This window comes from Sinohyriopsis cumingii, chromosome 5 (assembly GCF_028554795.1).
Source record: "Sinohyriopsis cumingii isolate HCF-2022 chromosome 5, ASM2855479v2, whole genome shotgun sequence".
NCBI lineage: Eukaryota > Metazoa > Mollusca > Bivalvia > Unionida > Unionidae > Sinohyriopsis > Sinohyriopsis cumingii.
In genome coordinates, this window is record NC_142965.1 from 22,215,674 (window position 1) to 22,242,725 (window position 27,052).

General features: G+C 39.6%; 1 protein-coding gene across 1 annotated transcript in view; it reads right to left on the reverse strand.

The window, feature by feature from the left end:
* Nucleotides 1-24,335, reverse strand: part of LOC149798769 (apicoplast pyruvate carrier 1-like) — a 64,226-nt gene extending 39,891 nt beyond the window's left edge. The window contains exons 1-3 of the mRNA XM_089957291.1: nucleotides 24,213-24,335; nucleotides 20,544-20,683; nucleotides 18,972-19,100 (exon numbers count right to left, since the gene is read on the reverse strand). Of these exons, the coding sequence (XP_089813417.1) occupies nucleotides 18,972-19,100; nucleotides 20,544-20,683; nucleotides 24,213-24,335 (392 nt within the window). The remainder of the gene's footprint in view (nucleotides 1-18,971; nucleotides 19,101-20,543; nucleotides 20,684-24,212) is intronic.
* Nucleotides 24,336-27,052: the final 2,717 nt, after the last annotated feature.

Consider the following 27,052-nt stretch of genomic DNA (forward strand, 5'->3'; position numbering starts at 1 on the left):
TGAGTTGCTCCTCCTTGGAGACTAATACTTAAAATCAGAACATCTCGGTTGTGCGTACGAGAAGGTGAAAACCTTTTTGGATCTTTGTCTTGGGATGGGATTGGCAAGTTGCATTATTTGTGCTTGTATTGAGGAGAATAGGTTGACACCAACGGCAGTAGTAAAAGTGGTTGTTTGCTTACTCCCGGTGACCCTGTGAGGGATTCGGTTTGATGGCCAACTGTCAGCCGCTTCTTGGACCATCGGTTATCCGCGCTAGCGCTAGCTAAGAGCCTTGTCCGAAGGCGATTGGAAAATGCCTGCGTGTAAGGCGAATCCCTCAACCCCACTCACTTCGAGGCAGGTGCCAAATAGGTCTTTCACGATGCAGTCCTTCCAATCTCTCAGATATGAAACTGATACAAGATTATAAGCGCAAATTATGAAAGTATCCATTTCTTTCATTTAGAGATACAGTTATGCTTTGTTATATCTGATAGCTCCAGGGCTGCATACACGTACAAAAAAGGCTAGTTGCGAAAAATACGTGTGTTTGGATACTGAGTACAGACCTGTCCTGCCATCCATGTGCTGCAAATGTTTTAGTAAGCATGTGACACCTTTAAGGAAAGTCAGCATTATGTCAATAGCGTGTCGTGTTTCTGGGATTTTATTCAGGGTCTTCTGTGCATTCGATGTGCGGGAAATATAGCAATACATGACGTCAGAAGAAGCAGATGTGCTAGGAAATACTTCAAGAGAGTGCAAATGGGCTTGCTCCACTTTGTTTATCAGCCCCATAAATAGTTCCATCTGCGTGGCCTATTCCAACATCAAGTCGTAATCTGGAGAGGCCTGTTCTACAGGCACATCTCAAGTCGTGATGTCGAGAGGCCTGTTCTACAGGGCACATCTCAAGTCGTAATCTGGAGAGGCCTGTTTTACAGGGCACATCTGAAGTAGTGATGTCGAGAATACTGGTCTACAGGGCACATTTGGCGATTTGTTAGAAAAACATTTTAATGATGTGCAGATAATAAATTTAAATCCAGCTGGACAAAAGAACATGAAACCAAGCAATGTAGGGAGTTACCGGCCTTTGTGAACCTAGGCACTAGCACAGCTATTCTATCACGCCAATCTGCCAGAAAAGCGGTAAGAGGATAATACTCTCACAACGACAAAAGCATACTGACAATACACCCATAGGACTTTAATTCTCCGAACAATAATACCCAAGGTTAATAATTCCCTACATCAATAACCCCCTGGACACCCCCCCCCCCCCCATTATGTAAAAATATCTTAAGAATGTTAATTAACTTGTCAAACCCGATTACCAGAGTAGAAATGAATTGCTGTTACGGGATATGGATTAACTGGTCATACTAGCAACTGCAGACGTCATTCATAGAAAATAAGCATTTCATTTACCAGAATTTAATTTAATTAATTGAATGAGCACGGTTTACTACCATAGATACATTGAAACGCTCGCTATTACCAAGCAGTGAAATTTTCTGGTCACTTTTTATACAGCCATGGAGGACGTTCATCAACTAAAGATGGAATAAATATTGTGTTGCGTGGTTTTCCTTTAAAAGATCTGTCAGCAGCCTTGTCAAATATACTTAGCATTTAAAGTAAAATCAAAAGTCAAAGATTTATGGATATCTTCATGATCACAGTAATACTCCTGCTATATGAAAGCGAATCTTGTTCGATCTATCTCTGATCTTCCACGCACCGATAACGCTGTTTAGGACTTGCATAGGCATTTCCAAACTAATGTTAGTTGCTCTCATTCCTATATTTAGAAATGATTGTATTCCAGTTTCTGGAAATGGTTTTCCGTTGTACAACTGAAACCAAAGGGGCCTTCGAAAAAAGCATTCTGCTGTTTACAATGCAATTATTGTTGGGGTTTTCTTGTTGTTGTATTTTTTGGTTCAAGAATATACGAACAGGTTCTATATTACTTAACAGGAATAGCGCACACATTTCTTACTAAATGTTTTATGTCGGAGCAAATATGTTGACAATGTATTCATCGTGTCTGTACGGAACGAAATCACACGTATTTAAAATGTTTGAAGACTTTCGATTACCTTAAACATTTAAACTTTTCATATTGAACGTCAGCAGACTGTATTTTTTTGGAATAATTGTCCATTTGTTTAACATAGTGCGAATATATCGTTTTGTTTGTATACTGAATAGACAATATATCATTTTAGAACAGTTGCTATAACCTCTGGAATATTGCTGTCTAGGGCTATTTAATCCTGTGATTTATTCTCCTGGGGTTTAATCGGGGTGGGTTGGGGGTAATTTCCTAGGACAACATTGCCGGTGGGGGGAGAGGGTGGTCCTTGGAGTATTTTAATTTTTTTCTTGACCAAGTGTGAGTGGGGATTGCGCAGGTTTTTTCGGACAATCAAAGCCGACACTTCAATACTTCTTAAAACTATGGAGTCTAGCGACGAATAACCGTCCATAAGGAACTTAATTACCTAGATGGGTAGAGGTTTAGCCTGGTGTTGATGAGACAGCTGAGAAAGCTATACCAGTCCTGGAAAATGTATGTGACAAAACCAGACACCATTAAATTGAATGCCTTTTCCAGAATACTTCCACAGCTACATGCGTAATGATTAGATTGAGCAGCTCGTTGCACCAGTTAATACCACCATTTAAGTCACATTGAAGGCTACATGCGAGAGTGGGAGCTGCATTCTAAGACAAAAATGAATACCATAATTGCTGTAACATTAATGAGAAGAAAAAGAACAGCCACTGTTTTCCGTGGTCGGAAACTGATCATCCATCAAAGTTACAACAAAAAATAACCAAGCCCGACTTTGCCTGTATCAACTTTCCCTTGAAGATAAGTGACATTAACAAGTCTGAGCGAAACGAATTGGAAATCGCGGTTATTTTCTTTGACTGAAAACAATGGTCCTTAACCTCCATGCATTAATGAGTCTCAAAACGAAGGCAACGTTCGGTAAGTATGTTATTGCGCACTTGTGAAACACGGATAATAAGTTAGGAAAAGAGACACCATGTCTCGATTAAAAGCCTTAGCCAGATGATCAGACCTCACAGAAAGAACAATGTGCCACGGACCGACCAAATGGAAGACCTTTCCAATGTGTCACGGACCGACCAAATGGATGACCTTTCCAATAACTGGTAGGTATAGGCGATAAACCTTACGGGAGACAGGAACGATTATCCAATTTTTAGAATCTGCACTGACCGATGCGCGTCCCGCATATCATATATGGCGATTTATATGAATATAACGTGTCAGTGGGGCTGCTGAATGAATAATTGGGCTATCCGGATTAAAGTTGCACGCTGAAAATCGATGGCCAGGTCATGTGAAGCCTCTGCTACTAAGTCGTCAGCTGAGGCAGAGTCTCCAGTAAACTGGTGTTAGTAGTGAATGGGGGCACCCTAGGGACAATGGGACTTACCATTAAAAACAGGGTCCCGGCACTCTGGGGACTATGTAAATTTAACATGGGGAAAACTGGCCGGGCAGTCTTGTGACAATGGGAATTAACATGGGAATCTATTTTGGGTCAGTCTAGGGACAAGGGAAATATAACATGGGAGAAAAAAAGCAATTCTAGGGACAAGGGGAATTTAACGTGGGATTTTTTTTTTGTTTTTTTTTTAAAATAAAAAAAGAAGGGTAGGCAACTGAAAGTCTATCTCTTTTCGAGAGATTGGAGTGGCCCTGAAAAGGGCCTTTGGGTTTATGTTAATATGGTCTTAACATAAAGGACATCTGCAACATCTTCTTCGTCTTAGGCTTCGTCTAATGGTAGGTCCATAGACTAAAACTCTTTTGAGGCATCCTTGCCTCTCCTCGTAAATCCTACGTATCCATAGGCTTGTGGCGGTCCTATGGACAACTTTCCACTCGGATCGGACATACATCGGTATGTCCGTCCTGAACAACATCGTTGACACAAGCGTAGAAGATTACACATCGGTCCACATGTTGAGGCGCCGAGAACAAGTGAAGGAATGCAGTGAACTGCACTTATTTATAGGAAGAGGAAGGATTGAAACGGATTGAGTTCGTTGACCAATCCAAACACGCGTTACATAAGTCAGTCAGCCCGCATCCAATCCGAAGAGAGCAGTCTGTGACGTCACGTGGTCTATATAGATTCGCTAGCGCCTGTGCGCAGTCAATTCATGCGACAGTTTTTCAACATGACGGAAACTCAGAAAACGATCAATTGGGGTGCACCAGCAGTGGAGACCGCCCAAGGGAACCCGGACTTACTTTCAGAAGAGGTGAATTGGGATTTTGTGGATTTTCTTACCTCGCAAGAATTTGTTCCGGAACCTTCGTCACCTTCATTACCGCACGTGGAGAATTTTAGACAGAGATAGAAAGAATTGGAGAAATTTATACAACAGCAAAAGGAAGCGGAACGAGCTTTTCTACCACAGCAACAACAGCAAGAAGAAGAGGTAAGAAAAAAACAAGAAGGAGAAGAAGCAGCAAGATTCCCGGAGGACGTGAAAAAATCTTTCGGGGACCGAACACGCTAGCCGATTTCGCACAATGGGTCTTTGACCCCATCGACAAGACGTGGAGCCAAGAGGACATCGAACGTTACCGAGATTGTCATCGTCATGCCACGGTGATGGCTCACAATTTCTCCGGATACGATGGACAGTTTCTTTTGAGGTACTATACAGAACATGGCACCGACCGTCCTAAAGTGATTTTGAACGGAGCCAAAATCATTTTCATGCAAGTGGGACAAGTGCAGTTTAAAGATTCGATGAGCAATTTGGCCATGCCTTTGAGTCCAATGCCTAAAACGCTTGAAATGACAGGAATGGCTAAAGGGTACTTTCCACACTTTTTCAATACGGAAGCCAATCAACACACCGTTCTACCTCATTTGCCTGAGGCTCACTATTACGACCCTGACAACATGCGTACCGAACAACGAGAAGCTTTCTACGCTTGGTACCAGGCTCACGCCTCGGACCCTTTCGACTTTCAGGAAGAAATGCTAAAGTATTGTCGTTCCGACGTGGACATTTTACGGCGTTGCTGTGGAAAATTTCGAGAACTGTTCATGGAACACGGAGGGGTCGATCCTTTGAAAGAAGCTTGCACCATTGCCAAAGCGTGTTCCTTAGTGTACCGCCAACGATTCATGCCTGAAAACATCGTGGCTGTCATCAGTCCTCAAACGACCAACTATGTCAAACGTCAATACTCGGTCAAAGCCCTACGCTGGTTACATTACTTGTGCGACAAGGAAGACAAGTGGATTCAGCATGCCTGCAACGGAGGGGGCGAAAAGACCATCGGAACGCATTCGGTCGGTGGCTGGGACTTAGAAAACCCCAAGATCGTGAACGAGTTTAACGGTTGCTTATTTCACGGATGCCCCGTCTGTTACCCTGACCGTGGCACTAAAAATCAGCTTTTACAACGAACCATGGAAGACTTGTACCAGGCCACTTGTCAGCGACGCCTAAAGTTAGAACAGGAAGGATACCAAGTGGTGGAAATGTGGAAAACACGAGTACGATCACCGTTTGAAAACCGATCCCGAGTTTAAACGTCTCGTGGAAAGCTACCAGTTCATGGACCCGCTGAACCCGAGGGATAGTTTGTACGGAGGAAGGACCAATGCCACCTGTTTGCTGTACCAAGCATCGACTTGAAAAACATTCGACAATACGAAGGCTTGATCAAGTGCAAAGTTTTGCCTCCCACGAACCTATACCATCCCGTCTTAGCTCACCATTGCCAAGACAAACTGATGTTTCCTTGTGCCGTACTTGTGCCGAAACCTGCAACCAGGACCAACATTGTCAGCACACCCAGGAAGAACGGGCTTTGACGGGGACGTGGGTGTGCGTAGAATTGTTCAAAGCTCTGGACATGGGATACCAACTGTTAGAAGTGTACGAAATTTGCCACTTTCCCAAGACAGAACAATACCACAAGGGTGACCCCACGCAGAAAGGCATTTTCGCAGACTACGTGAATGCCTTTTTGAAACTAAAGCAAGAAGCCAGCGGCTATCCGTCCTGGTGTCACACTCCCGAAGACCAAATACAACTCAAAGAGAAATACTGGGCACAAGAAGGCATCTCTTTAGATCACATCGAGAAAAACGAAGGCTAGCGATCGTTTGCCAAAGTGATGTTAAATTGCTTGTGGGGAAAAATGACACAACGACCGTGTTTACCCAAGACGGAGTATTTGACAGAACCTTCCCGCTACTTCCAGATGATTCACGACAAAACCAAATTCATGAAACAAGTGGACGTCGTTCGCGAAAATTTGATCTTAGTCAATTACGAAGAAGATCTGGACTTTGTAGAAGCCAATCCCTTTGGAAATGTCATCATTGCGGCTTACATGACAGCTTATGCTCGCTTAAAATTGTACGAAGCTTTAGAACTATTAGGGGAACGTGTCCTGTACTTTGACACGGACAGTTGCATTTACATCCATCACCCGAGTCAACAGCACCCTGACATCGAAGGAGACCGTTTAGGAGCCTGGACAGACAAGCACCCCGACGACAACATTTTAAGTTTCGTCAGTGGTGGTCCTAAAAATTACGGCTACGAATATCGGGACAAACAAGGAGAAGTGCACACGAAGTGTAAAGTGAAAGGATTGACTCTGAATTATCTGACCAGTCGAGTGGTCAACTTTGGGGTATTGAAAGAAGCCTTGCAGTCTAGAGAGGATGAACACTTTAAAGTGACCACCTATCAGCCCAACAAGATTGTACGTTTACCCACTCACCACATCGTCAGTCGACCCTTGGAAAAAGTCTATCAAATCGTGTACCAGAAGCGAGTGCGGCTTCCCAACCACTTTACTTTGCCGTATGGACATGTCGGTATAAAACATTGGCTGTAAGAGGATAGCCACCCACCAGAAGTATGACTTCGCCACAGCAAGAATCGAGTGAGAAATCCAGGGATAACTCCAAGTTCAAACCCTACCATTTTCCGGTCTTCTTACCTGACTATTGTGATTGTTCCCGTTGATTGGAAACGTTTCAAGCATGACCTACGGATAGGGAAGGATTACCTTCTTCGAATGTTTTAGCTAGAACAGGATTTGTCTACTTGGGACCTGAGTCTGGATTGGGATGCGAAGTACAGTGTTTCGCTTGCGGACTGAAGTTATGAATGGATCTATGTATCTATAAAGATTCAGCTATTTTGGAACATACTCGATAGTCTCCGCACTGCCCTTACCTTTATATGGCCTTTCCACCCATTACACTACGGTACAATTATGACGGTACCTTAGAGGCGGTACCTTCCAAAACTAGACATAAAAAACGAACGATGTACAAGCTTGAGACTGCATTGCGACTAGTATAAAAAGGGCTATGGTCAAGATCGATAGTTCATTGTGACTACCAAGACCAAGCGAACAAGATGAATACTTTCAGAGAAACACAAAACAAGTTCAGACGGGCACAATTCAAGTTTGGGGTCTCTGAAGTGGAATGCGAGTGCAAGCCTTGCGATGGGAACGATGCTGTACGTTGTGACCTTAGCGATTCCGTAAAGCATCATGGGAACTTTGTTCTCACTACCCCTATCATGGAAAGTGATGCTGTGCGTGTCAAACCTGAGGGATGCGAAAGCGATGCCGCTCGTCCTCTTGTACACTTTACTGGGTTTCGTTTTAAATGTGGATGTCCACCTTCACGTCTACCTCCCTACGGATGTCATCCAGCCCTGAGCAAACTCCTGTCCATGTCACCCAACCCTCATCGAAACGAGCCTGTGAAAGACGAATATTCGTTTCCTGTGCGTTTGTCGGAATACTGCAACTTTGAAAATCGTTAAGATCGTTCAAAGGAAAATGGCCTAAGTATCTGGGAGGACCGACCATTGAAGAATTAGCCAGAGCCGGATTTTTCTACTTGGGCGAAGGGGATAGAGTCAAGTGCTTCAGTTGCGGTGTGTCACTCCACCACTGGGAACCACAAGATTCGGCCCACCTAGAACATGCTCGTTGGTCACCGAATTGTCTTTACTTACCCTTAGTGGGACCGAGACATTAAAGTAACTTACCATGTCGTTGAAAAAGATGAAACCAGATTGGCTAGAAGTCAAATGTTGGACATCACCGAGGCAAGTATTTAAACTCCATTTCAAAAATGATATTGAATCATTACCTAAAGAACTGCAAGAGAAGATTACAAGGAAGTTTGGCAGGGGCTTGCCAGAGTGAAATCTCAATGGGTGACTGTAGAACTTTTATGTCAAGAAATTCACAAGAGGAAAGTGAAAATAGTCAATCAGTGTGTTAGATTTCTCTGGGTCAAGGGTGCATTCATCCTATTATATTACTCTAGACAGTTTTCATTAAAAGAGTTCAGTGAGATTCTTGGACGTTACCCTGAGTGGCAGTGGTCAGAAATTACTCACTATGTGGATTTCTTTTGCTCTAGGAGAAGATCGTGAATTGAACGGACTGACCTATTCATGGATGCTTTGCTAGAGAACATTCGTGCTTTGCCTGTGGAGTTGAAAGAACGCATTTACCGAGAACTGGTCAAAATACAAGTGAAACGTAAAGAACAATTGCATCCGTTACTTCACCGGTGTTTGAACCACTGGTACCTGAATGCTATACAAGGACTGATTCAGTTGAAAGTGTTCCATTGGACAGACATTGATCAACGATCCCCTGGTTTTAAAAAGGATTGGTTTGCTATTGATGATTCTATCTACTACATTGTAAGCTTACTGCATCGAATTCCAGAGGAAGAGTTCACGAATTACCAACATCTTTTAAGCAATGTCAACTTAGTGAAAGAGGAAACTTCTGAACGAATTGTAATGTGTAAATTAGTGATTAAACGATATAAATTCGACACTGAAGTAAAACCTTTTCTGTGCAAACGGTACATTTCTTGTGTCAGAAAGAGGATTTAGTATGACCTATTCATGGATACTTTACAAGAGAACATTCGTACTTTGCCTGTGGAGTTGAGAGAACGCATTTACCGAGAGCTGGTCAAAATACAAGTCAAACGTAAAGAACAGTTGCATCCGTTACGTCATCAGATCTTTAACCACTGGTACCTGAATGGTATAAGAGAAGAGATTCGTCAGAAATTGTTTAAGTGGTCAGACCTTGTTCAATACTTCCAGGCCCCCGATGATCCACGTGTTCATAATTTTGGTTACTTCGAGATTCACATAGTGCAACGCATTGAGGAAGACAAGTTAAAGGATTACCAACATATTTTACGTGGAATCTACTTAGAGGAAGAGGAAACTTCTAAACGAACTTTGAAGTTTAGGTTGCAGTTTGGAGCATTTAGACTCCCCACTGGAGAAAGAAGATCTCGGGCTAGAAAGTACGTATATTGTTTCCGAAACAAAGAGAGTATAAAAACAGGTTGCCATGCCATGACTTTTATCACATGTGATTGAACAGATTCCGTGGCAGGAACTCAATGACCATATTCATACCGTGGATCATTACCATCAATTATTACAAGAACTGTATCCAATCAATTTGGGACGACGCATAGTGTGTGTCTTAGTGACTTGTTTTCTGGGATTTCGTTTACCAGCCGATTCCTTGTGGACTCTTTACGAACAGTAATTACTACCCAAATGTCCTTAAATGGTCACGAAAGACTCCTTTTGTTCAAAGCCTTATATTTTAATCTGGATACTTCTCGACCTCTACGAGAAGAAATGATTCGTCAACTTTTAGCTACCGAAGACGTGTATGACGATGTCTGTGTAGCTTGTGACTTACACCCCCATTGGACAGATGTTCGTGACTGGAAAAAGGGGGGTTTTGAGGCTTGGACCCAAGAAGTGGCCCAGTATGCACAAGAGTTGTTCAAGGAAAAAAGTTACTTTTCAACCTGTGTTAGTGACAGTGCCTGAAGAACCCGTCACCGAGAACAACCACTCGCTTCAGGACAGGAATGTCATGGACATTCCTGAAAGGTCATTCCGGGAGGACACTTGTGTGACAATACCTCATGTAGAGACTGTAAGAACATTACACACTGTCCCTAGGACATCTTGGTTACCCAAAACATGTTGTACAGAGACTTGTTTATATTCCACTTTGATCGTTTTGATGTGTTTTTTATTGCTGTACATAACTATTTGGCTTTTATGTATTTTTGTCTTTCGTGTTGTTCATATTTGAAACATTCAATAAACGTGTCCTGAAAAAAGTATATAAACTCTTGTCTTGTCTGTTTTCGTGTCACAAGTGACATTCCTAACACTATGGCTACCTCTGCTGTCTCTGCTCCCTCTTCCTCCACTGTCAAAGTCATCGACGAACACTTAGATCGTGCCAGTTGGGAGGCTTTGTATCTTCGCCATCCCTTTAACATGCTCATTGCCGGACCTAGCGGTTCAGGCAAAACCGAATTTGTCAAACGTTTGATCGAACACAAACATCATTTGATCGATCGGCCACCTCAGCGGATCGTGTGATGTTACAAAGAGTGGCAATCGGCGTACAGCCTCTTGCGAGAAAGTCAAGGCGATTCCATCGTGTTTGTGGAAGGCATTCCTAAAGAAGACGACGGCATCGTCTCTGACTCCCGTCAAACCCATTTGGTCATTTTTGACGACATGTTAGGAGAAGACGAAGAAGAAATTAAATTGTGGTTCACGCGAAAAGGGCATCACCGTAATGCCAGTGTCGTTTACATCACCCAAAATTTGTTTCAACAAAGTAAAGCCCATCGCACCATCAGTCTCAATGCGCATGACGTGGTCTTGTTTAAAAGCCCTCGAGATAAATCGCAAGTGTAAGTCTTAGCCAAACACTTAGGAACGCCTTGGCTGACTCAGGAGTACGACGATGCCACTCAAACTCCACACGCTTATTTACTCGTCGATTTGAAACCTACAACCCCCGATGATTTGCGATTTCGTACCCACTTGTTTCACCACTGATGCCAAGACGGAGGGCCTGTCGTGTACACGTCTCCGTCCTCGACTTAATTTCACTCAACAAAAACATCTATAAAAACCTCAGAAACTTTTCGTCTCACACAGTTTGTACATGACGTCTCTTCAGTCGCATCTTCCCGTCAAATTGATTCGTGCCTTGTATGGCATCAGTCGAGAAAAAAATCCACAAATAAGAGCTCATGTCTTAGAAGCTAGTCTCAGAGAAGTCTTACGATGGTTCACGGTGACAGCATGTCAATTACTACAAGGGATCATTCAGTTTCCTCATCAAATCAAACGCTTTTTTGATGTGGAAGTTCATGACGAGCAAATGCAACAGTGCTTGGATACCCATGGCAAATATGACATAAAAACCTCTGGCACAAAAAGTCAAAAGTACACCACCTATGACTTGTTCATTCCCCCAGGCTATTATTTTAGTGGTCAACATTTGGTGAGCACCATAGCCTCCAGGTTTAATGTCGTGTTTATGAAAGCTTTGGAAAATTTCAAAAAAAGTGTCACCATGGAATACCACAAAGCAGCTCGTCGCTTCTTGATGAAATTTGACGGGAGTAAAATCGTGTCGATTTTATTTTGTCCTGAATTGTTTGACATGTTGGGCGGAGACATGGACATGAGAATGGCCATGATCAAGAAAAACGAATTACCAATCATTTACGACAACGAGTCTTTTAGCAAGTTATTTCGTGCCCCGGTAGAACAGAACCAAGGACTGAATTTGATATTTGTGTACTCTGATGTGGTTGAGTGCAACGTGGTGGGACACACCTCTGTGCCGTTACTGCGTGTCATTCCTTTCAAAGTGGATTCTGCCACGAATGCTGAAGAGGAAAGTGGAAACACTTACCACGTTCACCGCGAATTTGTACATCCTCTCTATTTACCTGTCAGTAAGTCTTATTTGGACACGGTCAACATTGCTATAAAAGGAGATCTGGGACAAAATATTCCATTCACCAAAGGAAAAGTCATTTTCGAAAACGGTTCTCTCACGAGTTGTAAGTTATGTATCCAGTGTACCGAGGGGTTGCTCGACAGCGAGGACACGGTTTAGGAGATATATTAAAATCAGCCTTTCGTTCGGTGGCCCCAGTCTTGAAACCGATGGTTACACGCGGATTGCATACCTTGAAAGATGTCGCACTGACACAAGGCAAAGAATTTCTCCAAAATGTCATCATCGACAAACAAAATCCCAAAGAAGCCTTCATGAGGGCAGGCAAAAATGTCTTGCTGCAAACGGGTAAAGACCTTTTGAGCCGACGAGTAACACCTATAAATGCCCTGCACGCTACCGAGTCAGGCATTCAGCAAGGACAAGGCAGAAAGAGACGACGAAGAAAACACCCTTTCACCAGACTTCACACGTCTTAAGCTAGAAAGGCAAAGAAAAGAAGAACCGTTCGAGACTTGGACGTTTTCGATTATTGAGAAATTAAAAAAAATGATGCACCGAGAATCTTGCGCTTGTTCCAAGTCGGAACTGGAATTGTTTGCCATGCCACCCACTATGATGACGATGCAAGAATCCCAGTGGGTGGAATTTCATCCCGTCTCCTCTTTGACGGATTCCGCTCCCATCGAGTTTGAAATCAAAGGACAACCCGAAGATTACATCGATCTGAATAGCAGTTACCTGCATTTGAAAGTGAAAGTGATCGAACCACCCAACACTAACATAGACAATGATGATGTAGTAGCTCCCGTCAATAATTTCATGCATTCCTTGTTTAGCGAAGTGGACTTGCACTTGAATAACAAACTGGTCAGCAGCAGCATGGATACTTACCCTTACCGTGCCTACCTGGAAAATCTCTTGACGTACGGAAAAGAAGCCAAGAACACTCATCTGGATGCTTGCGTCGTATGGAAACCTGACAAAGCGACTAAGTTCAACAGCATTACAGTTGCTGGGGATGCTCAAAATACAACGGGATTTGTAGAACGACGAACGAAAATTCATCTAAGTCGTAGTTTAGAACTGATGGATGGCTTCCATCTAGACATGTGGTTACAAGAAAAGTATTTTCTGAACGGGGTGGATATCCGCTTGAGACTGAATCGCAGCAGTGCCGCTTTCCATTTGATGGCTGCTGATGGTTCCACTTACAAAACCAAAATCGAAGAAGCCAGACTCTACGTGCGTCGTGTGGAAGTGTTACCTAAACTGGGAAACGACGTCAGTCAGACGTTGAGCAGAACGACCGCCAAGTATCCGATACGAAGAGTGGAAGTGAAAACGTTCACCATTCCTGCTGGACAGCGATCCATGATCGAAGATCATCTGTTCCAAGGACAGTTACCCAAATGTTTAATCCTTGGTATCGTCAAGAATTCAGCCTTCAACGGAGCCTACCATGAAAATCCTTTTGAGTTTCAACATTACAATGTGTCCAAGATTGAAGTCAGTCGCGATGGCAAGACCTTGTGTACCCGACCCTTGGAGCCTAACTTTGGTGCCGCGAAGAATTATTTGAGATCGTACTTGTCCCTGTACGAAGCTACCGGTCAGTTAGGAACCAACACCAGTCACGGTATTACGTACGAGGATTATGTAGGAGGCTACGCTTTGTGGGCTTTTGATTTCACTCCAGACCAAGGCAGCGACGAGGGACATTTCCACCCTATAAATTCCTGCCAGATTCGTGTGGAAATTCAGTTTGCGAGTGCACTGCCCCCAGAGAACAGTGAACGTCATCCTGTATGCAGAATTTGACAATACCATAGAAATCAACAGTTTGAGAGAAGTCATTCTAGATTATTAGAAGCTATGGAAGACTGTTATCCCTCTTTACCTAGTGGAGAAACTTTGAAGATGAAATGTGAGGAGACCGTGGAAGAAGAAGAAGAAGAAGAATCACAAGACGAAGAAGTTATCATGATGAAGTCAAGATGGCCAGAACAAGAAGCCCATTTAGTCTCCTGTTTTGCTACAGTCCTGGCAGATATACTGAAAGAACTGATCAAGGAAGAGTGCTATGGATGTCTAAACGATCATCCCAGTCAAATTCAACACGACAAATGTCTGATGTTGAGTCAAGAAGAAAAATTGGACGAATATCTGGACAAAGCTTGGGATCACATCGAGATAGAATTCGTGTTGATCGTGTCTTATAAAGGCCTGGATAAACATTCTTCTCCTCCATTAACGTTTCTGGAGTGCCATCGCATCGAATCTCTCTTGGACCAGAGTAAGAAGTCGGAGCTAAACGCCTTTTACTTGTCAGACATTTTCAAGCAAAAAGTCAGGATCGAATTGATCACTTATCATTACCTGTGAAGAAAAAAACCACACAAATAAATGGATACCTGGGAACTTTATTACCTTTTGAACCACAGTTCGTACACGGCTTCTTGGAATCCTGTCGTCTGTGCTAAAGATGAACTCCCTCATCGCAAACCTCAAGACCATCTAGCTTATGTGATCAACACGGACGACAGTCATCTCCCAGGAACCCACTGGGTAGCCGTCTACTTTCCTCAAGAAGGATGTGTGGAATATTTCGATTCGTATGGATTGCCCCCTTTGGAAGACGATATCATTGACTTTATGAGAAGAAATGCTCAGACCACCGGATTCAATAATGTGAAATTACAAGGCACGGATTCCTTGGTGTGTGGACAATATTGTGTGTATTTTCTGCATCATCGCAGCCTGGGCTATTCCTTAGAACATTTAGTGACTCATTTTGATCCTGGTTCTTCTTCTAGAAACGATGTGAAAGTAGATCAATGGTTTTGTGACCATTATGCTTATCTTTTGTCTCAAAATTGGGAAACGTAGTGTCCATCAATGGCCTAATGACTTCCAACAGTGGAAATCACAATTTCATTCACAACGTTGTCAACCCTGTCCAAAATAATGTGTTAGTTGAAAAAAATGTTTGTAATTTGAAGAAAAAAAATGTTTGATGTTATATTGTTGGATTATTGTTAAAAATGTTAGAGTTGTTTGTTAGTGTTAAGTGATTTTGAATTAAAAAATGTTGTTTTGAAGAAAAGAAATGCCTTTGTCTTTTGTTTGGCTATAGGAATCTTGATTCATGCTCTTTGACTTCTTACTATCATGACACTCATTGAACGTTCCGGCTCGAAAACCGCTGAGGGATGTTTTCCTTCACATCCGCGCTTTGACTTTAAAGCCGGGGGTAGCCTCCAGTCTAACCATCCATTGTCAATTCATTCTCCTACGAAGATGTGCTCCAGACTAGCTAAGCTAAACGAAGCCTACGTGAATTTGCATAGGGTCAGACGATACCGAAGCCAGAAGAAATAGAGAATGTGAGAATGTTAAAAGTCACTAAAGACCTGATAGAAGAGCTCTTCAGAGAAGAAGTGAACAGGGAGAAAGAAGAATGGACAGAGAAGTACAGACTTCAGAAACAACAGAGAGAGCAGCAACAGCAACAAGAACAGCAGCAGCAGCAACCTGAACCTGACAGAGGCTTTGTCGATTGTCGTATCGACACCAAAGAGTTCTTCTTCTCTTTCCGAAGAAGCAGACCTATCGTCAGAAAGTCTATCGTCAGAGGACGTCGCATTCTTAGAATATAAAAGATCGCCCTAGCTTCAAATTCGCACACAAAAAAACAGCCCTTTTCAGGGCTACCCTAATCTCTAGAAAAGAAATAACAATCGATTGCCTATAATAAGTTAAAAAATAGAAGTGCGTGTATAAGCACATGAATTATTTATCTTGCTTAGAAAGTGTGTGTGAGTGTGTGTTTGTGCCATTGTAAGCACTCACGATTTGTTTAATAAAATTTTTTTAGAATAGTAATGGGTAGTATAAAAAAGTGAGTGAGTGTTTCTTTTAGGTCCGCGCGTTGTTTGGTTATAATCTAGGTAAGATAAATTTTGTTTTAGGGGATGTTTTCCTTCACGTCCGCACTTTTAGTATAAATTGAAAATCGCTTGGCAGTCTAGCTACCCTGTTCATTCATTAACAAGACAATGAATAGCAGAATAAGCATACTTCTTGAACTCCAGATGCATGTGAAATACGCCAGGCGCCTGTTAAATGAACTGGCAGCAGAGGCCATAGTAGAAGAGGGAAGAATAAAGAAGGAAGAGGAGGAGAGAAGACAGAGGGAAGAGGGGGAAAAGAAAATAGGAGAGAGGATGTCGTACAATATTCCAGAGACAGAGGAATGGGGCGCTGACGCCAATCATCATCCCTCTGCGCTCCCAGTCAAAAGAAGAGTGAAAGGAGATTGGAGTCGGAGATGTGTGTGTGGTACCAGGCCTGGAAGGTGCCGTCATTAACCAGGTGCCCTGGAGTTCTTAAAAAAAGCCCTTTTCATAGCTACCCAAACCTTTAGAAAAGATATAGTAATCTATTTGCCAATGTGTGTATGTAGAGTAGTGTGAATATAAACACTGACTCTTTTTTTCCTAGTGTGAGTGTATGTGTTTGTGTTTGTAAGCGCTCACGTACGTTTGTGTGGATAGTAGATTATTGGGTTTTGTAAGAGCTTAAGTTGGTTTGTGTGGATAGTAGATTTGGGTTTGATTTTAATGCTTTGCATGTGTAAATGGTAGATTTTGGGTTTGTTTATTGTTGCTTCACGTATGTGAATAGCAGATAATACGAGAAAAGTAGGGGATGCTTTCCTTCACGTCCGGGCGTTTTAAGTGATGATCTAGGTAATATAAATTTTGTTTCAGGGGATGTTTTCCATCACGTCCGTGCTTTAACTATAAGAACCCACAGTGTTCGTCGTTCGCACCATTCTACGGAATAACGGAAAGAAAATGGTAGCTGTATCTGACCTGTTCAACAACTTAAACGAAACATACTATTGGATGATAGACAGTGAATATGTAGTGGAAAGAATTGAAAGAGAATGGAGGATAAGAAACAGTCTGGACTTTGCTAACACTAAAAGTAGCCAGGGAGAAGATAGAGGAGTTAATAGAAGAAGAAGTGAAGAAGTTGAGAGGGTTTATTAATCCTGCATATGTCAAAATTGGAATGTTAAAAGAGGCCTTGGATAATGCTGTAGAAGTAAGGTTCTTTTGGAAGGAATGGTGAAATGGTTAGATTGGCCCTTTGTCAAAAGAGGTCTGCAAAAGCTGAAGAAAGCTGAAGAATTAATAAGAAAAGTAATGGTGGAAAAAGTAAAGAAGATAAAGGAGACATGGAGTAAAGAAAGAAAGGATGAGGAAAACAAAAAGAAACAGGCAGAGTCTGAGAGGCTGAATCAGAATTGGATAAAAGTTCAGGAAAAGTTTAGAGCTCTAGGCCATCCTGACTGGATGCCAGAAAAGGAGAAAAAGAAGACAGGAATAGTGACAAAAGTGAGAAGAAGTGGAAGTGTTAGAAGAAGAAGAAGAAGAAGAAGAAGAAACCCAAAGGCCCTTTTCAGGGCCACTCCAATCTCTCGAAAAGAGATAGACTTTCAATTGCCTACCCTTTTTTATTTTTTATATTTTTTAAAAAAACAAAAAAATAATCCCATGTTAAATTCCCCTTGTCCCTAGAATTGTTTTTTTTCTCCCATGCTAAATTTCCCTTGTCCCTAGACTGACCCAAAATAGATTCCCATGTTAATTCCCATTGTCCCCAGAGTGCCGGGCCAGTTTTCCCCATGTTAAATTTACATAGTCCCCAGAGTGCCGGGACCCTGTTTTTAATGGTAAGTCCCATTGTCCCTAGGGTGCCCCCATTCACTACTGGTGTTATATGGCGCCAAGGATGCTGTCGGCACTTTCAAAAAGTACCTTAAGCTTGAGCAGGAGTAAATTCAAGAGATGCTTTATTATCCATATGAGGTCTTAATTCATGGAGACGACCACAACCCTCATCCATTTTTAAGCCACTCTCTGCCGCATCCGCGGCAATGTACTCGCCCTTGGAGCGATGAAAAAGGCACGAGATCACAGTCAATCCGTGGTATATGAGCTCACGACTGCAGTCACGAGCTATTGCGAAATTCATGGTAAAGATTTCCACGAGGAAAGTGCTTGCATCGAGAAAATCTATTACGTTCAGTTCTCTGGCCGTGGATTGCATCTCAGCATGGTACTTATAGAGTCATGTTGATCAGTAATATCACAACAGAACACAAAATCTGGTCAGGTAGATGTGCACTTTACGAGAGCAATCTTCAGCTATAGAGAAGAATATTGAGGTAAGATTATAGATGTTCTTTTGAGCTGAGATTGTGGACGTAGAACTGATATTTTGGGATATGCAATGATAGAGCTCAGGGTTGGATTGGAGGAAGATACTGGTTTTCTTCGGCTGAGCGACAAAAGCATTGGGACCAACGGGTTTGCAGCTAATAAGGGGCTGTTGAGGAATCCTTCGGCAGAATGGGAAGGACGGGCCATGCTTGGTGGCTTTTTGAGCATTCGACAGAGCGGAGGGATCGAAGACACTCTGTGCTAGTCAACTGGACATGTTCCGTTGTTAAATTCTTCAGTATCACAACTTGAGTGAAAATCATATATATATATATATATATATATATATATATATATATATATATATATATATATATATATATATATATATATATATATATATACATGTATATATATATGTATATATATATACATATATATATACGTATATATATATATATATATATATATATATATATATATATATATATATATATATATATATATATACATGTATATGTATATACATGTATATCTATATATATATGTATATCTATATATATGTATATCTATATATATGTATATGTATATGTATGTATATGTATATGTATGTATATGTATATGTATGTATATATGTATATATATATATATATATATATATATATATATATATATATATATATATATATATATATACGTATGTATGTATGTATGTATGTATATATACGTGTGTATGTATGTATGTATGTATGTATGTATAAACTACTTGTCGATTAAATATTATTCAAGTTCCATACTTGAATCACCCTCGGTAACATAATCATAACATATTCATAGTGTTACAAATCAGTATAATTTGATACCTTCTTTTTGTCCGTCGATGATGGGAACAGAGTAGAAGGATTCCGAATATTTGCATGACTGAGTAAATCCCGCCCAAGATGAGAAAACACCTGGGTACACGGTTCAGCAAATCCACGTCTGAAAAGTACCTGATCCAAAACCAGATTATGATTTTGCAGATAAGTGTTGTACTATTGGAGCTCAATTTGTTTGAAAATTAATAATTTGTAACCATATTTGATTTGGATTCTGGAATGTCCAGGAAATTTGCCTTTGTTTAACTTTATGCAAAGATAATAATCACCTTATTCTAGAATTAAAACTATCGTTTGATGTATACATTTAATTTTAACTTTGTGAGTGATAGGTATGAATTTATTCACAAAAACAAATTCAAATTTTACTCCATGAACATCAATCAATTGTTTATCCTTTAACACACTGATCCATTTTATTACCAATATTATGATTTTAGCCAGCACAGCTTTCTCTGTCAGTGTCTTCATTCGCGCCATGATTTTCACCCATTCTTATCTTGCAGTATGAAGCCAGTGGAAGGGCTGATAAGTGAACACAGTTATTTTACTGACTGTTTTAGGGTTAAAGAAACATGGACTAGAAAACATAACCCCATTCCTGAGACTGTAGATAAAGACAGCACATGAGTGGTCATAATTATTTTATTGAGTGTTTAAGGATATAAAGAAGAAAAAAAAACATGGACAAGAAGAAATAAATCCATTCCTGAGATTGTGAATAAAGACAGCACGTGAGTGATCGTAATATTTTTGGAAAGTGTTCCAATGATATAAAAAAAAGACAGGGACAAGAAGAGATGATTGCATTCCTGAGGTTGTCGATAAAATCAGCACAGTGTCTTTTAGTATAAAATGTATGTCACTTGTAAAAACAACAGTTGCCTCCATTCAAATTCCCTGCAAAGCCAACAATTTGCATTCTTTAGTTGCTTGCAATACCGGCCATTGGTGTTCCTTAGTAGCTTCCAAAGTCGGCCATATGCGTTCTTTAGTCGCAGAAATGAGCATTGAAATTAACGAAGGTCTCGGTCATTCCGTTGTTGGACTTCTACACATTTGCCTCAAGCGGCCTCTTACGGGTAGTTAGAATATTTGACTATGAAGGGAAATGGGTTTGCAACAGCAGGTCATCACTTCAGTAACTTATTTAATGGGACCTAAGAAAATTGTTGTTTTGGACAGGTGGCTGCCCATATCCAGTGAGGAAGATTTGAAAAAGAGAATTTATCTGGCACTGTTAATCTAATAAAAAGTTTGAGCTGAATTTGTCTCTGAAAGGTGTTCAAAACAATGACCAACATCAATGGATGTCTTAACAAATTCAAGATTCACAAGTTGAACGGTTTAGCTATTTAATGATGAGATTACAACAACGTATCGACAAAGCTGTATAACCAATGATTAGACGAACGGAAATTATGTGTATTGTTATTTTTGTTTTTCTGACCTTAATGTAAACATTTCAATCCCAAATTTAATTTAATTTCCCATTGTGTATTTAGATCGCTTTTTTAAACAGCAATCTAGTTCATCAATATATTTCATTATATTCACCTTTCCGATCCTTCCTTAACATTCGGTGATAGGTTATCCGGGTTAATATAGAACGTTATGATCTGGTTGAAAATAGAGGCTGAGGCCCCAGAACCCGCAAGAATGATTCCGCCAGCCAGTCCGGAACGTTCTGGAAACCACTGTAAGCATATTGTAAAGGACACTTGACTCTTGCAGTCGATGACTCATTTTGCAGATTCCACTTGTGGTTTTGTGCACATTACCGGTACACAATTTATAATAAATCTATTTTTACGTGTATAATCATAACAAGGCAGCTAATATAGTACAGCTATTTACTTTTCTCAACAACATCAAGGAAAAGTCAGCAACGCGTCTTAAAAGAAGAACATCACTGAATTATGAATATTTCCGAGTTTTGTTCCAGCTTACCCATTTGGTATATGTATATTCAATTTCCAGGGAGGGATACGATTCAATCTAGGCCATTTTCTTCATTAGTGAACCATATCACCTTATCCTCAACTGATCTCGCTAATTATTTCAAATATATATATATATATATATATATATATATATATATATATATATATATATATATATATATATATATATATATATATATATATATATATATATTGTTACGAGTCTATGCTCTTAACATTAATAGTAAAGAGTGAAAAGTAACAAGCTTCGTAAAATTCAATAAATAATTTATTTCTTTGAATACAAAGCAGAAATGAACAAGAAAATAACTTACGATATTTTGAATTAAATCCCCATATAATCCTAGAATTACAGACACATAATTCTGAATAAAGTTTAATAGAAATTCAAATTTAGTTCAATTCTAAAAGTGTTGATGTGTCTGCGATGACCCGTATAATGCTGGCTTGCCAACAATGTTTTGCTGTATCACAATAATACAAACCGCGAATATATCCTTTTGTTTGTATTTCACTATAAATCCAAGTCTCTATTTCCAAGAATATTATCAGAGCACCTTCTCATTTCCGGAGCAGAAATAATTTGAATAAGTACAAATCAAACACTGTAAACATCTTGTCGCCTTACATGGAAATTTAATTTTGATGCAGTACATCTCCTGATAGTGTGATCCGGGTAAATTATTTTCCTGGTAAAATACATTGCCAGTAAATAGTACATATTTGTACATTTTGAATTTTAAATATCTGTAGTCTTACATTTTTATTCCCTTTTTACGTTATTCTCGCCTATAACTGTTATAAATGATCAACTTATGTATATGAACACAAGAAAAACACTTGAATACGAATACCGTACATGCTATCTTTAATCCAACAACTTTCTTGTTCACCAATGGTAACCCAAATACATTGTCCTTGCGACAGTCCATATAGTCACCATGACTGAATTGTATCCTTTGTGTTACTGTAGGTTTCTGCCCAAGCATGCATACTCAGTCAAGATTTACTTTAATTTATCCTTCAAGTTGCTGTAGAAGATTGATTTTTATCTTTCATGTTGCTGTAGTTTCACGTGTCAACATGGATACTCAGTGAATCCGTACCAGTAATGAATAGTTTCATTACATCAGCCTATTCCAGTATTAGGGTTTCTATCGGAACTCATACATGAACCGTTTAAATGTCTCTACCATTGTAAAACAACCATCAGCTGGACTGGGTAAGCTGAATTTCTTCCTTTTCAAACGTACTTGCACTAAACCAACTTCAATAAGTTTTCTCCTTTGTGATATTTGAAAATTCATTTTCATCTGCACGTATCTTAATTTGTGTGCATCTTTTTGTTTTCCATACATTTACCAATTGCAGAACTATCCTTCAATTTTGAAAAAGTTTTTTTTTTCAAACCCTGCTTTTATTTTTGTCAAAATGTTTATTTAGTTACTTGTTAGATAGAAGCCATTAGCGTTGATCAAACAAAATGTATGCTTATTTGTCCCCTTTAAACCGAACTGTAGCACATTTCTCTTTAGTTTTAAATGTATATAATTGTTTTGGTATGGGCGGTGTTATACAGTTGGAATCATTAATCATTTTTCTTTACAAAAGAAATTAATCATTTTAATCTGAAATTAGTTTCTTTGGATATTAAATATAGTCTCCGAAATTGTCATTTAAGTGTAATGGAAACACCAAATCTATGTGCAAACAAAATACAGGGTCATATACGTCTGATATTTCCGACATATTTTCTCAGATGATGCATTGAACTGGTTCCGTCACCCTCTATTTTGTTAATTGGACGCTCATCTTGTATTGTTCCTTGAAGTTTGGGGCTCATGCTTCACCCAAAAATGTTTTCGTTACATACTTTAATCACGAATGACCTGGCATTTCGTACTTGCCATTATTTATTGTAATACCCTCTTTATTCCAGGTATAATGCAAAGATTTGCTTCACGATATATATATATATATATATATATATATATATATATATATATATATATATATATATATATATATATATATATGCCATCATGCTATTCCGCCCTCTTATTCCATTCTGATATCATGCCAATTTCACGTATTGTTCCACCACTGTTTTATCCACTCTGCCATCATGTTAGATCCATCTCATATTCTAATTTCTATCAGAAAGAAGATGTCCTACCTGAAATCATTACCCTTGCAGATATTATATATGTGTGTTGATTTAAAATGTTCCTCACTTTCCTCTATGTCCTCACGATCCTACATTCATACTTTTGTTTGATAATGTTATTCATCGCTTCGTAAAATACTTCGATATTGCCCATTTCTCTGTAAACTATCAGTTTTTGATTCTTTAAATTTCAGTTTGTTGACTGTAGCTTCACACCGTACGCAGCTACCGGATACACATATACACACACGCCCATACATACACACACAAAAGTACCAACCTGCATTGCTACTGCGATGCGCGCTCCATATGCAACTGTGGCTCCAAAAATATTCACGACGGACTGCCTGAATGCCAGGGCAATAAACGATTTCTAAACAGCAAAATATGTCAGGAATATAGAGGCGCTGAAAAAAGATAAACCAGGTTTAGCACGAGGATGTCGCTGTAAAATAGAAACCGATTTCTACAACATCTTAGATACATCAATTAACTTAAACTGTATCAATTTTTATCAAAATGATAAAGGACTACCGATAATCCTTCATACTGTTAGTCTTTTCAGTGGACATTTCTATTTAAATGTGTTTTTGTCATATACTTATATGATATTACTTCTTCTCCAGATATGCAAATTTCCTGTTTTTCTGCGCAAAGAAATCTTTTTAATGAGAATGGTATCACTAAAAAAATCTAAGTTATCTTTCATGGTGAAACTGCTGCATACCAATACACATTTTTGTATTCGGTTTTATGAGTTCAAATGCATTTTCAACTCAGGAAGAACCATCAGACCAAGGAATGCTAATGAAATATTTTCTTTCTTACCCACGCTGGTTGAGCCGAGACTCAAACTGACACGATCAGGTGAGATGTGTGAGTGGAATCTGTAAAGGCGTGTGCATTCAAGTACCTGGCGGCCTCGAAATGAAACACTAGAACAAAACATTTCCAAAAGCACAAAACACAGATTAACGTCACAGAAAGTGCTTCAAATGAATATCCTTTCACATGAAAAGGTGCATACCTATAAATTACAGCGCCTATGGTGGCTGTAATACGTGGTCCAAACCTGCAATACCATAATCCGCCTACCAGGAACCCTAATTCCCCTAATACATCTAATAACGGTGTGGCGGCAGTATTCCAAAGGCTATCCACGTTTCTGATATTTGTCTCTCCGGCCCGGTATTTCAGATAAGATATTAGATAGGGCATAATGTTTCCTGGAAGACAATGTGATTATATATATATATATATATATATATATATATATATATATATATATATATATATATATATATATATATATATATATATATGCATGCATACACACATACATCCTTCTCTAAATCTTATTTTCCTGTTCGTGTAATATTTGACGTAATTCATGGTAAATAATTGCATATAAAATATAATTCCCTCACGGCTCCATTCAGCACAAATTGATTTCATATATATTTTTCTCTAAAATTTGCAAAGTGTTTCAGACCTACATAGGCCCCCCACTCTAAATCGAATACAACACAGAGAAACCACCTTGTTACGTTACGTTGCATTCATGATATAGCCAAGTATCACAACTGTTGCCGACATTTGTTTTGATTTGAGTTTTTTTAACTCGTATCAGATGGGTGCTACCCGCCTTTTTCACTGGCATTCATTTTATACCATTCGTAATAAGATTTACTCCGTAAGTAGTCTTAATTCAATTTCTTATTATTGTTATGTTAATGATTTGGTTGATTAAATATCTACATTGCATTATTTCCATCTCTGTCCTGTTGTTATATGCATCATTTTTGTAAGCTGCCGTCTGAATTATTGCAAACGTACAACTAGAGAATCGAAGTTTGTTAGAGGACTTGAATTTGTTAGAATTTTTAGGCTGTCCACAGAAAACGGGACATAACTAATAAAACATGCATCTCTTGTCAAAAATCAGGGATACCTTTGGTGTTCAAACGTATACCTGATTTTTAGCAAGTGAAACAAATATTTGTTTTTGGTCACTCTATTCTTTTCCATTTTGTATTTTGCTGATATCAATATTATGAAAAAAGTATGGTAGAATTGAAAATAATGATTTATCTTTTCATTATAGGACTGTAGTATTGATCAGTTTAATAAAAACTATCAGCTGCGTACAACATGTACTTTTCTGAATTTGAAATGTACCTTAAAATGCTATGGATAATCGCATGAGCAAGGTTTTTCGTAGTGTTTTTAGTGGTCATAATAACAAGTTAGTGGTCAATAAAATTGTGTGGCCTCATTTACTTTGCTCCAAGATTGCTAAAATATGATAGAATTAGTTAGAAACGACTTTCCTAATGCTGACTCTACTACTACTACTACTAATGCGGTTGCCGCTACTACTACCACTGCTACTACTACTAACACTAATACTACTACTGCTAATAATAATAATAATAATAATAATAATAATAATAATAATAATAGTAATAAAGTCTTGCTTTTGGGAAACAAAATCGGTTTAACTCATACATATCGTGAATATTTTCCCTCTTCTAACACTATAGGTGCTAACGAAAACTTAGTTGTGTCATTAGCAAAGTGGTGTTGGCAAATGCGACAACAACGGACTGTACCTAATGATGAAATGCACATGACACGAATTTCTAAACACCAACACAGTCTTCCGCCTGCCAAACCGCAACAAGGACGTCTTGTATGCCTTCGTCAGGGGAAGAGACAATAAGTCAGAGCGATGATGGCAATTATAACTGCAAAGCGCACCACAGACTCGTAATCTTCAAGAGCGGCATCTGGATTCAGCCTAGCAGACGACCACAGGCTAAATTGTCTCCACAAAGCATAATGTCTCCAAATTGAAATTGGAGAATAGGAAACAAGCATTTGTCAAAGAACTCTGCGGCCAACTTAATACAGTTGATAAAAGCTACGAGAATGTCGAGGCAAACTAGACATCGACCTGAGACTGTGTGCTCAAATGCATCAAAAATACGCAGTCCCACCACACGTAAACATCATGATCGTTTGATGAGAACGATTCTACTATACATTACTATACTAAGAGACGTCTGAACGAGAAACATCTGCTATAAAAGGCATGTTTAGAAGACAGCACTTCATCATCTAAGAAGACAGCTTTGAGCAACATAAAGTGCAAACTCAGAGAATTGCAAGATTAGCGGCTGATCAATAAGTCAGATGACAATCACTTCTATGCAGACTAGAATGAGATAATAACTTCTTTAATGCTTTAAATACAACCACACACATCAGGAACGCCATCAATACTGAGTTCTGGTAGCTCCACGCTGCTCGCTGACAAAGAAAAGATGCTTTAAATAAGGGCATAAAACTTCAACAGCGTCCCCAATCAACAGTAATGTATCAGGAAAGTTGCTATTGATCGACGGCCACAAGTGTAAATCAATACTTTCTAATCCTCTAGCGCCGACTGAAACTGTGAAATAATTTGACCTGCTGGCAAAGCACGTGGAGCAGATCCTCTATTTGCAGAAGTTTACAAAGCTCGAGGTTCGGTCATGGTACAGAAACTTACTGAACTCTACCAGTCAATGTTGATTAGGAAATTATACCCCAGGAGTGCAAGGATATATCTATTGTTCCCATGTTCAAGCGGAAAGGCAATATACAATAATACAAAAATCGGGCCACCTCCTTGCTGCCAATAACAGGCGAAATGCTTGACCGAATTTTTCTTATGCATCGAAATAACCAAGGGCACCTGCCAGACAGTACGTGTGGCCTCAGGAAAGCACGAGGAACCACAGACATGTTATTTGCAACTCGTCAGCTTCAGAAGAAATGCCAGGTACGGAACAACAAATTGTGCATTACACTCATCGATCTGACTCAAACCTTTTACAGTCAGCCGTGGAGGCCTTTGGAAAATCATGGTCAAATTTGGTTGCCGAGGGAAA